Source organism: Asterias amurensis, chromosome 14, assembly GCF_032118995.1.
Source record: "Asterias amurensis chromosome 14, ASM3211899v1".
Lineage (NCBI taxonomy): Eukaryota > Metazoa > Echinodermata > Asteroidea > Forcipulatida > Asteriidae > Asterias > Asterias amurensis.
Window position 1 is genome coordinate 5,142,285 of NC_092661.1, and position 15,250 is coordinate 5,157,534.

A 15,250-nucleotide genomic window follows, 5' to 3' on the forward strand; every position below is an offset into this window, starting at 1 on the left:
TTTGTATTTTATGCATAATGTTGTGATAACACCATGTGCTGAAACTGGTCTTTAACAATACATTACCAAACATGTCCACTGCCTTTAAACAGCTCACTAATTCGTGTAAGTTCTCATTGCACATATCAACCCTTTTTATAAATTAAAACTGTAAACTGGACACGTTTCCATGGTAAGTACTAAAAAATATATATTTTGCTCCGAGAGAGACATCTTTCTCATGCATTATATTTCCAGGTGACTTTAAACAGCATTTCCCATTACACCCCATAAATTACTCAACACATCGATAAACATCCTCCTTAGTTTACAAAACATCACTTCTAGCTAGACATGTACATGTTTTTTATATTATGTATCGAGTAAATTATAATGATAATAATGTTACCTAAAATTTAGGGCTGAAATTAGGCAACAAATCTTCATTAAAAAATCCTTTCACGTAATAACAAATGATACTTCTTCTCCGTTTTAAATTACCATTACTTAATGATGATTGCGGCTCATGGTCTAGCCACGGACTACTGCGTACACCAAACAGCCTGGCTTATTATCATCTGCTATCAAGTCTCCAGCCTTTACACCGTAGAGCCTGCACTGACCAGAAGTCATGACGTAGTCGAAAGACCAACACTCGTTATTCATTCTTAAACACCGCTGGAAACAGCGCAACTTCGACTTCATGTGAAGGACCGACAGAGGGCGTGCGTTGGTTATTTGTTTATCCACAAGCATCAATGAGGTCTTGCAGGTGATGTAGATCGGCGCGTCCACGTCCAATGCAACTGTAGACATCTCAGTGGTTGACTTATCAGTGGCTGTTGAATAGCATTATAAAATAAAGAAGTAGAAGGCGAGAACACGCTTTGGTTGTTCGCAAAATATTTAATATGACTCTTCTCCGAGATCTTTGCATCTTTGTCGAAAAGATAACGACAAAGTAATTTACAGAGGCGGTAAATCCCTTTATAATAAGACCGCCGAAAAATCAAACAACCGTTACAACACATTATAAAGCTATTAATGAAACAATCAGGCATTCTGGCAAATACTTTCACAAAGTGAGTTTACCATTCAAGACTATGTGTACTGAATAAAGAAAAAATAGTTGTTTGTAGACTTCCTCATTCAACAAAAAAGGTTAACTACATAAAAATACAAAAACCGCTCTTTGTCATAATTAATTTTCTTAATATTATTTCTTACTTTTTGATTGAAGGCAGTCTTCGATGGGGTACTCTTCAACCATTACTTCGCACAGTGTTACGAGGTTGTTCTCAAATCCATTCATTATGATCTTTGTCGTCCACACTGACGAACTGCGCAATCACGGGAGGGTCACACAACAACTGTATATGTCCCCCAGGGATCCATGCTTGGTCCAATGTCACTGGTAACCCACAAGCGGCAGTGCTGAAAATGTTGCTCTCTATGCCTGCTCTTACGACAGCACCAATCAACCGAACTTCTGCCAATTAAACATCCATGCTTATTAACTCGTTTCAATTAAGGATGCATTAACTTCAAACCATCTTCATCTGGGTGTAAAACTTGGTTTTTAATAAGGGAATCAATGTGTGGTGAAGAGGTTTTTAACTAGTGTAAACCCGCCGAGGCCTGGTTCTTGATAATTTAACCATAAATGTCCGACCGTGTTAGTTCGCAAAGTAAAAGGAAAACCACGCAATTTCGAGGCAAATTTGTGTGGATCATTGTATTCTACTTTTAAAACATATTTTTATCCATATGCATTTATAACAAACGGTTACAAACGATTTGCAAAAACCAAATCGACCGATCCAAGGCAACGTGTTACTTATGGTTTGCTTACCGCACAAGCAAAGAATCGGCGCCAACGGGAGCAAGGAGTTTTGTGGTAACGCCAAGCGAATTTCACGGGTTCGCGGGCAATTTCGGCCTGTGCGCCAGCACAGGCGGCGCTTTCACGTAAGCGGAGAATGGTGAGCGTAAGCGCAGAATTCGGCGGTTAGCAGAGCCCTGAAATTGGCCCCAGGTCTGGCAGCTAGGTCAGTTTCCACGCCTACCTTTTAAACCCTGGAAAGCGCCCCTATGTTTTTTCAACGTGGACTCGTGTCTCACTATGGGGTTTCGCGCATAATAATTTTCAGATCAGAAATATGAAAAATTAATTTGTTTCAATGCCTTTTCTAAATGTTTATGGATGCTATAAAAACCGGAGTAGTTGTGGATGGTATTTATTTAATGTTGGAAGAATTGTATTATTATTATTTTTTAACCATACAACAACTGTATAGTGACAGCAACCACCAAGACTTGCACTTTCCTAACCCCAGGCTAACTTGGGCGCCATAGGTGATCCCTAATTTGCATTTTACGCTTTCCTTGTGTTAGGACCGCACCTTTACCATTGTGTTTGATAGTCAAAGTCATTCAAGCGTATTCAAGCCTATATAAATGAAGAGCTTTCTCAGCCTCCCCATTCAGGTGAAATCACTTACATCGAGTTCAGATCGTTTTATCATTTATCTCTGCGTGTATTTAGACCTAACTTGGTGCCCCCCCCCCCCGATTCAGGACGTTTATTTTTGGTTTTGGTCGTTCCCTTTTCTCTCGTTCTTGTACAATTGTGTTCAGGCATGCCGACTTTGAGTCGTGCTCTCCTGCGGCATGTCTGGCCATTGGTCCAGTCAAGACCCACACAAGCCGTCCCTTACACCGGTCACAGACCTCCATTCTCATCATGGCATTGCCCCAAGCAGGCCACCAGCGTCTCGACAGGGCCTTTTGATAACGCCATTTCCAGCAGTAAAGACAATACATGTATTTGCAATAATATTTGATGAGCTTCCTAAGATAGTCCGCAACCACCCATGTGGCTCGAGTTTCCTCTCCTATTTCAAGCCCAGTAAGAAAAAGTGCTGCAAGATGTAATCTTTGCTAAATCTGAGGTAACGGTTATGTTTTTTTTTCTTCAAAATGTCATCAATTTTGGTCCTTGTAAGAATTACAAGGTATTTCTCTGGTATCCCCTTTTCCTGAAGAAGCGTTAGCAATTTACTTGTCACATTATAAAAAATCTCATTCAAACTTCAAATAATTATGCTCTCCTTTTTCGTCACAACGAGACGGCCGGTGTTTAGGCTAATCCACTTATCTGTATTGCCAAAACAATAAATTCTTCTTCTCTCGCAAACATTGCACGAACGCATGGCGTAATGACACACAACTGTTCTGCAAAACATCGCTTTGAAAACTGCATCACAGCTACGAGATCCTGGATGCTTGTGAACAAGTTAAAGTTAAAAGAATCTTAATCAGATAAAAACCCATCATGTAAATATTGGTAGTGCTCAGACTACCCCCGCTACATCTGTACGTTATCTTGGTGTTATTTTTTATATGAGTATGTCTATGGATACACATGTAAAGAAAGTTTGTCAGTCTGTGTATTATAATATCCAGAACCGGAACAGTTTTCGTAGAACTCTTGATGACAAATCAGCTTCTATCCTGGTACATGCCTTTGTTTTATCTCGTTTAGATATTGGAAATAGTCCTTGCTCAATATGTCTAAACAAAATCTCAATAAACTCCAACATGCCCTGAATGCAGCAGCTAGGGTCCTCTCTAAGACCTCTAAATTTGATCATATTTCACCGGTTTTACAGAAACTTCATTAATAGTTGCCAGTACAAGAGCGTATTCAGTCACGATAAGTCACGATAATAAAGCACTCTTTTGATCCTTTTCTTCGTAAAAACTTCATTGTTTCGGTTTTCCTTATTGTCAACAACTAGCCCTGCACTTTAAATTAACAAACATTGTTTAACCCTGTAGTCCCTGCACCGCCCGAGTTTGCTGAAAACTAATATTTCAAGATTGTTGCAGTTAATTACTGGAATCGTAGTTCAAATTTTAAAAGATAGCCACAGCTTAAACTTTATGCACAATTTGAACCTTGATATTTGTATAAAAGTACAAGTTCGCATAAGAACAATAAATGTCTCTCGTTAAACGGCTACGGTAATTTTTATGGCGAATATTTGTTTGTAAGGATAAAACGGACTCAATAGCTTTTCAAGGCTTTTATCTGACTCAATTATTATACTGATTAAATGCGAAGGCGTTAGTTTTCGACAATATTATCATGAATGATGAATAAATACAGTTTCCTTTGTGTTTATTAATGAGCGTTTTGTTGGGGTAAGAGCCAAATCATCATTAGCTTCATTAGCTTTTTTTTTTACAAACACAAGCTAGCAAGGTTTCCTCCTACCACATACAGTATATCGATAGGCGGCTGGGCGGTCCAGTGGCTAAATGGTTAAAAAACTAGATATTGAAAAAAGAATGACCGGGTGGTGCTTTTGAAGGGTTTTTAATACAAAGGATTGTTTAGAAATATGTTGATGACTTAAAGGAACATTGCAGAATTGGTAAAAAACAAAAATCGTGAAGTACTCAGATTTACATAAAACTTATACAAGGTCTAATGATGATGATACTAGAAAACATCCATTGAAATGTTTCTGTCTAAAAGGTCATATTTGATCAGAAATAAATAATTTAACTTCACCATTGGAGTTTATCGCTCAATGAGGGTTTTACTAATTTTTATCTTGGCTTCGACGCAATGCAAAGTCCGAATCGGTTTTTCACTATTCTCTCGTGACCGAGATGGCCGATCGATCTCGAAAATAATTCTACAGGTTTGTCAGTTTATGTATAATACAAAATGGTAGATTACATAAAGTGCTTACAGTGCCAGCAACTGTTTTGTTGGCGAAAAACCAATTCTGTAATGTTCCTTCAGGTATTGTTGAAACTCTCTTTTCACATTAGCAGTCCGGTAAAATGCAAGAATATCTCGACTTACTTCTACAGTGGTCAGAAATAAATAAATAAAGTGAAGCAGGCGAGGGTGATTATTAGCACCCAGACTGCAACCGGTATTAAACATAGTGTTTAAAACCGGCCATTCACAAGCACAATTTTATTTATTCCCTTACATACAAACTCTTCTTCTACAAGTTTAAAAGACAATCTGTGCCGCTAAGTTTTGAATTAACTATCTTTAGAACTAAACATTCATTCAACTTCTACAACCGTATACAATGACGATCAAACACAAAATAAGTTGCCTCCACAGATTGATTAATTTGTTTAAAGTCTTTAGCGTACCTTAAACTTTAGTAGACTTGGTTTGCAAGTCTGTGATCGTAATATTGTTTCCCTAAGAGCCAATACAGAATTGATCGATAGAAATGGTGTTCGTTTCGAGTAGACCATTAGTCAGATACAAGTGTCGAATTGACATGAAATCGACTCTTACTTTGTAATATGTGATTATCATGAAAACAAAGTTCTCACGCGGGCACAAGTCTGATTTAACTTTTATACCCGCGTGTTAAAGTAATTAAAGTAGAATTTCAGTGACAGTCCTTGTCAAAACACCATAACCAGGGTTACAAATCACAAAAACAGTATGACACCTAGGTTCATTGATGAAGATTTTGCCTCAGTTGTTTTAATGTTGTTTCTTAAAGACTATAAACAAAATAATTAGTAATAATCAAACGCACATGGGTGCACCATTCGGATGATAGTCATGGGCATGACAAACTGATGAAAAAGAAAAAAAAGAAAAAAAAAGGCAGATGGCATCAATGAGTGCAAAATATTGTTCAGCTCTTTATTGGTAAAATTTACCAGGTCATTAGAAGCGTCGAATGCACTGACAGTGTTTATTGTCAACAACTAGCCCTGCACTTTAAATTAACAAACATTGTTTAACCCTGTAGTCCCTGCACCGCCCGAGTTTGCTGAAAACTAATATTTCAAGATTCTTGCAGTTAATTACTGGAATCGTAGTTCAAATTTTAAAAGATAGCCACAGCTTAAATTTTATGCACAATTTGAACCTTGATATTTGTATAAAAGTACAAGTTCGCATGAGAACAATAAATGTCTCTCGTTAAACGGCTACGGTAATTTTTATGGCGAATATTTGTTTGTAAGGATAAAACGGACACAATAGCTTTTCAAGGCTTTCATCTGACTCATTTATTATACTGATTAAATGCGAAGGCGTGAGTTTTCGACAATATTATCATGAATGAAGAATACATACAGTTTCCTTTGTGTTTACTAATGAGCGTTTTGTTGGGGTAAGAGCTAAATAATTTCATCATCATTAGCTTCATTAGCTTTATAATGACTATCGAGGATTCTTTTGACGTTCCTTTTTTCCCTTTTTGTTTCGTTTATTAAAAATCAAACTTTGCATCCAAAAGGCTGACCTGCGTTAGAGATACAATAAATTAAATTCAAACATCCAAGAGAAAAGTCCTAGAGTAAAAATACAACAGAGACTATAAAAAATAGTTTTCTGAACCGGTTGTACTGCACTGTTGAACAAAATGAATATCTCAGTAAATATTAAAAGACCTCAAATGCTTGAAGCCTTTTATTATACATCTTAATTGTGCAACAAGAATGTTTCGTTTTCTTTAAATTTTCTTTTACAACTTCGATGACCAATTGGGTCAAAGTTTTTTACAGATTTGTTAATTTATATAATATGCATCTGCAGGGATACAACAATTTAGAATACATGGCCCAATTTCATAAAGCCTGTAAGCACAAACATTTGCTTAGCATGAAATTTCTTACTTGATAAAAACAAGATTACCAACCAGGGATACAACAATTTAGAATACATGGCCCAATTTCATAAAGCCTGTAAGCACAAACATTTGCTTAGCATGAAATTTCTTACTTGATAAAAACAAGATTACCAACCAAATTTTAAATTGTTGCATATTGCTTATTACTGGCATTCAGCTGTTGTTTGCTTATCGTGAAAATCACGTGGAAATTTGGTTGGATCTATAGCAGGTGTTGCGGATAAAGACAGTGGCCCAGTCTACGCGTACACGTGCGTGCAAGTTTCCATTGCTTTGACTCAACGATTGCGGTCAAGGCAAGGGTTCTGAACATGCTTAGCACAATAAAGGAAACACGTTTAATGATGTTGCCATTTTACGAGTCACACACACCTCAGGTAAAATATCGCACAAAGGTACGAAATAAACAGGTAATCAAGTTACAAAATAAGCACGACTCCAATTTGACACTAGGTCTATCTTTTGGTCACGACCGGTAGACCTGAAACTTGTTGTAGTCCGCTTGACGATATAGTGAACTTGTCTTTTAATAAGGTACTCATGTCTCTTGAATAAACACAACACAGTTTTGAGTTTTCTTTTGTAAATGCTCGAGACCAATTTTTTGGCCCTTCATTGATTTACAATTTACCAGGGTTTAAAATACCATTATGCCCTGTTTATGTTCGCAGGCCATGTCACTAAACGTATACAAAACAAGGAATGTTTCCTATATATAATAAGGGACAAAAGTACACCCGCAAATTATGGCAGGAAACCTTAACCAAACGAAACAAAATTAAGGGCCTTCTCCTGTATAGACTGCATTGAATGTGACGTCACGCGGCTCAAAAGTAAATTAGTATATATCAATAGACCTTATGCACATGACGTCATTTCAGTAGGGCGCCCTCACCTAGAGGTCAAAAGGAGGTTGTTCATTGGCCAATCCTGTGCGCCGCGCATACAAATCTGTGCGTTTCGATTGTTTCGTCACCCTTTTTTCCACTAAGATGACCGCTGGATGACGTCAATGCATAAGGTCTATGGCTCAAGTATCTGACCATTGATCTCCATTATACTGAAGTATAATGGAGATCAATGTATCTGACCTACATGATGGCGTGTGTGCGTGTGCGTGTGTGTCCGTGACGCTGCGGAGCGTACTCAGTCACTCCGATATATTCTCTTCAACCAGCGAGGTTCACCATCTACTAAATAGCTCATGTTACACTTGCAATGAATTATTTCCTTTCTTTTGTTAATAATGGATAAAGACAGGGGCCAAAAACAACTCATAATTTTCTCTCTTTGAAAAAAGAAATATTGAAAACGGGACAAACATAATTGCCGGTTGGGAAATAAAGTCTATGTAGAAAATTAATACGAATTGTTGGTAAACACAGTATTTTGTATGTACCACAGATTAATTAAGGGAATAAAAGGGTAACGACGAGTTCTTACACGGCCGTTTAAAGCCGGCAAGGTTGGATTGCCGTGTGATAAAGGCCCGAGCCGAAGGCTAGGGCATTTAGCGCACGGCAACGACCCTGCAAGGTATTAAACGGACGTTTAAGAACGAGTCACTATACTCTTTTATTCCCATTCATGAATGCCCTTTTGTTAAAAAACGTAAACAAAAAAAATAATAGTACATTACAGACACTTTGACAGTTGAAAATTCGATGTTTGAAATATTTGTTTCAAAATCTTTGTCTGTTGCGCGTGGGTTGTGTGTACTGTTACTGTTTCAACAGTCTATAGCTACTGAATCCGGCTCGGGTAATTATCGCATCCATACTGCAACCGGTATTAAACAGAGTGTTTAAAACCGGCCAAGCACATTATTATTTATTCCCTTATACCAAAACTCTTCTGCACATGCCAGTGTAGGCATGTTAGGTAGGTAACCTTTTTGAAGATAGGGAAGCTTTTTACTGGGAACCTTTTTGATGGGGTTTGGCTACCAGATACAAATTAGAAAAGTAGGCGAAACAACATGTTGGTAAATTTATCGTTTATAGCAAGTGTTGAGTTCATTATTGATTAAGTGGTCCTTGAGTCAAATATACCTCGGCAAGTGGAGAGCGAACTGACATCAATAAATGTACGGTGATGTGTCAGTTGGTTCCTTTCTGCACAGCTCAATTTATTGATAGAAATTTAACAAATAATTGACGCGAGAAGTGTGTGCATCAAAGTGAAATAACGTTTTAGAGTTGTAGTGTGTCATCTATAGAGCAACAAATGAAACAAATTTGTATACTTTCGTTTGTGGGTGGAAATTGTTGGCATTTTCCTGAGGCCCACTACTGTGTTTTACTGCAGTATTGAAGTATTGCGGGGTAAATCAAACTATTTGGAGTTATATCCAAGCCACAACGCATTTCACAGACTGAAGGTCTGTCTAGGATTTTTTTATAGCATTTGAAAAGACAAGTAAGTAGATATAAAGTTGTTTTGGCTTTTTAATTTGCGTATTAATTATTGTTGTACATGTCTGTACTCAGGTTTAACATCTTTGTTTAGTTTATACTGAACTAATGGAACACATAACAAACAGCAATCCAGTGAAGTTGAAGTTGGAACAAACAACTTCTATGAACAATCATGTTATGTTTTCTTCCTTGTAGCCCTTTACCTAGAGCGACTTGCATACAAACAAGTAAAACGAAAAGTAAAAATAGGGTAAGGACTTTTGAAATGAATATAATTTGCAACACATCGAGCGCGAAGTCAAATAATAATATTGCAATACTGGTCTAGCCACGGACTACTGCATACACCAAGCAGCCTGGCTGATCATCTGCTTTCAAGTATCCAGCCTTTACATCGTAGAGCCTGCACTGACCAAAAGTCATGTCGTAGTCGAAAGACCAACACTCGTTAGTTATCTTGCAACGCATGAAACATTGCATGGGTGACTTCATGTGAAGGACCGACAGAGGGCGTGCATCTGATACTTCTTTGTCCACAAACATCAATGTGGACATGCAGGTGATGGAGACCGACGGGTCCGCGATCGTTGCTGCTGTAGACATGGCTGAAAAGTAAAACCAAACAGCTTATAATAGTAGCAACGAAAATATGGTGTTCTGGTAGATTGCAAACAAAAATGCAAAAAATGCCGCAAACTATCGGTCGAACCGGCAGCAGCAAAACAACCAAAATGAGCAGTAGACTCATATAGGTTGAGGTTGATGCTCTGATCTTTAATTAGCAACTATGGTGCAATGATTTTAAGATTCTGTTAACCAAATAATAATAGCAAATGCCACAACAGAGTTAGTTTATCATTCTTGATGAGGTGCTGAATAAAACAATTGTTTTTTCTTCATTAAAAACAACATGGTTTACTTTCATTTATCTTCGAAATTTTGTCCCCTTCTTTTTCTTCTTACTTGTTGATTGAGGGCAGTATTCCAGTGGGTACTCTTCGACCATCACTTCGCACAGTGTTATGAGGTTGTTCTCATGTTCATTCATTTTATGATCTTTGTCGTCCACGCTGACGTACTGCGCAATCACGGGAGGGTCACACAAAAACGGTATGTGTCCCCCAGGGATCGATGCTTGGTCCGATGTCACTGGTAACCCACACGCGGCATTGTTGAAAATGTCGCTCTCTATGCCTGCTCTTACGACAGCACCAATTAATCGATTATCTGCCAATGAAAAATCATTTCTTATAAACTCATTTCAGTTCAGGATGCATTGTCTTCATGTTGGTGTAAAGCTTGTTTATTTTTTCTTCTTCTAGTATAGGACAACCAATGTTTTTAATGGTTTTGATGTTCACTACATTACATTATTTATCCCCATTAACAAACATGACACCAAATTAAACGACACGTTGGGGTTAGCCACCACCGATAGGCATTGCAGTGTAATCATTGATTGTGTTAATGATAAAGATCTAGGTGGATTTTTCCTAATCAGAATGATCTTAAGTTCCTTTTGTCTGCGAAGCAAAAAAACAGATAAAAACTCTTGCCAGAAAATACTCGTCAGTATAGCATATTGTAGGTATTCATAATAAAATGTCATGGTTTGTATCATCAACAAACCCACTCATGGCACTTTTATTGTCACAGAAAGTCCGTCAATGTGCATGTAGACCTTTTCGAAAATACCCATTGCGAATGCGTTTGCCAGACTGTTGGATCATGTCGTGCATTGGCCTAATGTCATGGCTCTGCTTATTCTGAGCACCAAATCGGCACTCGCGGAAGCAAGGAATAAGGGACTTTCGAGACGCTTGGTGGCAGCAGACTTACCAGGTAAAATCCATTGTTCTCGGTAATGTGCGCATGCTCAGAACTACGATAACAATGAACATTTACCTTAAAGGTGTGCTGCCACCTAGCGTTCAAAAGTCTTTTATTCCAGTCGTATTCACGAGTTTGCGGGGAGTTTTGGCTTGTGTGTGTGCGTACTCCACGTAGGCATTCTACGCATAGTAATTCGGCGCTTTAGCGTGAACGGAGAACGGTGAACGTAAGCGCAGAATCCGGCGGTCAGCAGAGCCATGAAATCGGGCCTTGGTCTAGCTTGCGATCGAATTTGTTCGCTAGCTAGGTCAGCAGGCACCTCATTCCAGGCATACCCTCCTAAACTCCCTTTCAGCCGTGCCGGTATCACTCCGCACAAGATCGAGTGATAAATATCACAATTGAGAACTACATTTCAAACTAAATTTCACTTTAATTGAACATTTTCCGTTTTGATAATCACATGAACAGGTCCTCTTTGGTAAAAAGTTTAAATAAGTACAGTAAGTTATCGCTGATTATCAGATACCTCGGCTTTATAACCCAAGATCGCGCCAGTCATATTATCAAAACGTTTCAAAGTATTAACTTTTAGAACTTACTACAGCAATCTCCTCTGTTGACAAGGGTGATACGACCGAGGCAGTGGTTTGCTCCCAGGTACACCTTCCACCAGGGATGGGAATTTAGGCCTACAACATGAACGAATTTAAGAGAGTTCTGGATTACATACTGGTGTTGAAAACCTTATGGTATCGATGGTGTATAACCACAAACAAACACGCAGTTTTGACTACTGTGTTCCCACGAAGTGATCTGTTGACCTTTTTAAGCATTAACGAAGTTCCACGAAGTGATTGAGAGTTAAAAACTCGTTTTGGACTGCTTTCCACACCAATGTATTAAAGATTTACACTGACAGTTTATTTTGTAGTTGGTTGGTATTCGACAGAAGGAAAAAGTCGCATCCATGTCACAAAGTCCGACCAGGCCCTTTCAAAACTTCTGTCTTTTCATTGGTTTAGAGCGCGTCACATGATATATATGTCCTAGTTTTACTAGAAACCCGGCGGAGACCAAGACGTCTTTTTTACCCAACTCGAACCCGGTTGTGCATCTGTGTATCTAAAGATGCGCGTACGAACGTTACGTGTACGAGGCTGATAAATAATCATCAGTTCAACTGCGGTTGTCTCTAAACACGGAATTGCTTGCTATATAGGCCCTCGTCAGTTCTTGGTGCAACCCACGATACGATACGAGTGTGCGGAGATTACAAATCGAACAAAGTTTTAAAATGCGAGGCTCGTATGTTTGTTGCGCCGAGTTACACTCTCTTCTAAGCCACCAATGTAATTTAACATTTGCATCCTCCAATTTTTTTTTAAATTTAGACTTCAAACTTACCCGTAGCGGAGCAAGATCCCACAGAGAATTGTGTGTTTGGGTTGCCGTCAATTGCTCGAGCTGCAAATGCATAATTTCTGTAGTCCGAGATCTGGCTGGCTTGCATCCCGCGGAGATCCAATGCTGAAATGAACATGACTCAATACAATAAAATATTCGTTCAAGGGAGATCAACTTTTTGATAATTACACTTAAAGTTTATATTACAAACTTACAAACTGAGAGACATTCCACTTTCATAAATCACATTGTGTTTTCCTTCTAAAGATAATTCTCCGTGCGTGCACATTATGCTTTTAGGGTTTTCGGCGATTTCTCAAGACGCAACCTTTTGAACGAAATGTTGACAAAGTCATGTAAGTTTTACGGTTTACATAATGTTAAACATTAATGACCGGTTCCGAAAACTGAATGTATACTTTGCCTCAAAGTATGTTGTGTTTGCTTTATTAGTGTTCGCCATTTAGTTTTACCGTTATTAATATACTTACCAGTGAGATTGAGGCACCAGCAGGATAGCGGGTAAAACCACGCGAGGATTCCAAAGAGAAATATCAACAGGTTTTTCTCTGGCCACATTATACCCTCACAGAGAGCCATCCTTGCACCACACAAGACTAGTGCTATGTTTCTGAAATATCCTTTCAGTACAGACTGAACGCGGTGTGTTTAATACAATCTGCCAGTATATGGCCGTCAACCAATAGGCGCTGGACTCGTGGGTCACGTGTTTACTGGGGTGCTCGCCCCTGATTATTATGAGGGTAAAATTTATTAAACTGCCAAAAAAGAAAAAAGAAAAAAGAAAATTGTACTTAGAATCATTGCAGCTAGTAATGGTTTGTTCACTATTTCGAGAAAGTTTTCCCTTCGAGTTTAATGGTTTTTATATTGTTCACCCCCGAAAAACATGTGAATCAGAGAATTTAATTAAGGGCAGGTGTCCGTTCGCGAATGGGCTAAGGATGCGGTTGGAATAAGACCCTACCTTTAAAGGGTACATATGGATCTTGTTCCATTTTCAAAGTGATATGGTGGTTGTGAAAAAGGTTTATTGGAAGAATATACAAGACAATACAAAAGCATGAGAATAAATTATGCACTTAAAGTACACAACTTTGTGCAACAAGGGTGTGTTCTCTGTCACTATTCTCTTGCAACTTCGACGGCAAAGTAAAGTCCAGATGATCTTAGATTTTTAATTTTATGCATAATTCAATATCGGGGTACATCAAGTGACAATTACCGAAGGTGTCCGTGCCTGTAATTAAGATACGAGGGTACATGTAACAGAGTTTTTATTTTGGGGGATTTATCAAAGTTTGTCTTTTTAATTCTTTGTTGAGTGTTAAACCGGACGAGACTTTAAGCTGGTGGGTTAAATATATAAGTATAATCGACCCTGATTGCTTGATGACGAAACGCGTCATAGCGCATTGTTACCATTGGCAACGTGTTAAACAATGAAGTATTTCCAATCGTCCATGACAACAATCCTGCGTCATGGTTTCAGTAACACACTTTTGATACACGAATCTTGAACGTCCTCGAAGAAGGCACTTGATTAGAAACACGTTTTTTAAAAGACGAAATATTTTATGAGGTTCTGTGCTCATGGAGGGTGACTACAAATAAACCTTTAAAAATGGTGTGTGTACACTCACGTGCGTATGCCTACATACCAACACTATAGGGTATCCGACCTGCATAGACCTATTCGCAAATACCCATTGCGCAAGCGCTAACTGTTGGATGAGATGCATGCTGGTCTAGCTAGCGATCAAACTTGATCGCTAGCTAGACCAATACGCATCCTAATCCTTCGCCTATTGCTTACGTACCTAGGGGCCTACTGAGTATTTGCGATTGGGTACATGGTGTGCGTTCGGTCGTAGCTTCCCTTGTGTTACGGGGATTAACATGTTAAATTCCACTGAAACGAAAATAGACTGTGCAAGTCACACGCGAATCGGAAGTGGAATATTTGCAACGCAACGATAATTTTTTATTTTTTAAACTTTTAAAAATATTTGAATTTCAAAAGTGGGTTAAGGATAATAATGATCGAACAAAAACAAAACAAAGCGCGGTGAGATCAAACACCACTGAGAACGAGGTTGTATGTTAACGTAGTGCCAATTTTAACACGCGCGAGATATGCAGTCTATTGGGAACACCATTAGACTTGTGTCAACATAGTCTAGACCAGATTAAACAAAAAAAAACTTCGAGCGGTTTAACTAATTTGGGGGTGCTGAATCCGAAAATGATGGATACCAAGGCTAATTTTTAGTCCTTCACCCTTAAAAACAAATGTTAAACAACACATAAATAACTCTAGAAAAAAACCCCAACTCAAATACTTTCAAAATGACATTGAAAGCACCTGTTGGTCCCTCTGAAAGTGCAATTTGATTGCAGATCTATCCAGTACACTCACAAGTTTGTTACGGATACCTGACCTGCACCCGGGTACCTGCCCTGTATGGTATCCTGACAACATCAATATGGAACCACAGCAGAACCTGACTATTTTCACGTGAGAAGTCCGTCGTCTGCTAGGTTTTCTGTGTTGTTTTAAATTTGATTTTTCAGGGTGAAGGACTAAAAATGAGCCTTGGTATCCACCATTTTCGGATTCAGCACCCCCAAGTTAGTTAAATCAGGTATGTTAGCAACTTTTACTCAAAAATGCCGCTCACTTCCTTAACTATACAGCCCTTTTTTGGAAATCTGGTCTAGACTTACATCGCCATGCACGAAAAAGGCATACATTTCCATTAAGTAGAATAATTCAACATGATACATCTTCAATAACGGGAATTATTATGAAGCGCTCTACCACAAAATGCCTGCTACACGGCCGAACTCAGAACCAGTTCAGATTTATCTAAAGTAGCTCTAAAAACCTCCAAGCAAGATGTC

At 38.5% G+C, this 15,250-nt stretch overlaps 2 protein-coding genes across 2 annotated transcripts; both read right to left on the minus strand.

Moving 5' to 3' along the window:
* Positions 1–510: 510 nt before the first annotated feature.
* Positions 511–1,291, minus strand: LOC139946758 (uncharacterized). Its single transcript, XM_071944436.1, has 2 exons — positions 1,207–1,291; positions 511–818 (listed from the first exon to the last, which is right to left on the minus strand). The coding sequence occupies exons 1-2, from the start codon at positions 1,289–1,291 to the stop codon at positions 511–513; spliced, it is 393 nt and encodes a 130-aa protein (XP_071800537.1).
* An 8,118-nt stretch (positions 1,292–9,409) lies between these two features.
* Positions 9,410–12,925, minus strand: LOC139947368 (pentraxin fusion protein-like). Its single transcript, XM_071945264.1, has 5 exons — positions 12,817–12,925; positions 12,326–12,448; positions 11,521–11,664; positions 10,049–10,312; positions 9,410–9,678 (listed from the first exon to the last, which is right to left on the minus strand). The coding sequence occupies exons 1-5, from the start codon at positions 12,923–12,925 to the stop codon at positions 9,410–9,412; spliced, it is 909 nt and encodes a 302-aa protein (XP_071801365.1).
* Positions 12,926–15,250: the final 2,325 nt, after the last annotated feature.

Bases quoted from the DNA above. Each gene is read 5' to 3' on its own strand.
- LOC139946758 (XM_071944436.1), bottom strand. From the start codon at position 1,291: ATGAATGGATTTGAGAACAACCTCGTAACACTGTGCGAAGTAATGGTT. The intron at 819-1,206 runs GTAAGAAATAAT...GCTATTCAACAG, and splicing joins AGACTGCCTTCAATCAAAAA to CCACTGATAAGTCAACCACT.
- LOC139947368 (XM_071945264.1), bottom strand. From the start codon at position 12,925: ATGGCTCTCTGTGAGGGTATAATGTGGCCAGAGAAAAACCTGTTGATA. The intron at 12,449-12,816 runs GTAAGTATATTA...TGTTCATTTCAG, and splicing joins CTGGTGCCTCAATCTCACTG to CATTGGATCTCCGCGGGATG. The intron at 10,313-11,520 runs GTAAGTTCTAAA...TTTCATTGGCAG, and splicing joins CAACAGAGGAGATTGCTGTA to ATAATCGATTAATTGGTGCT.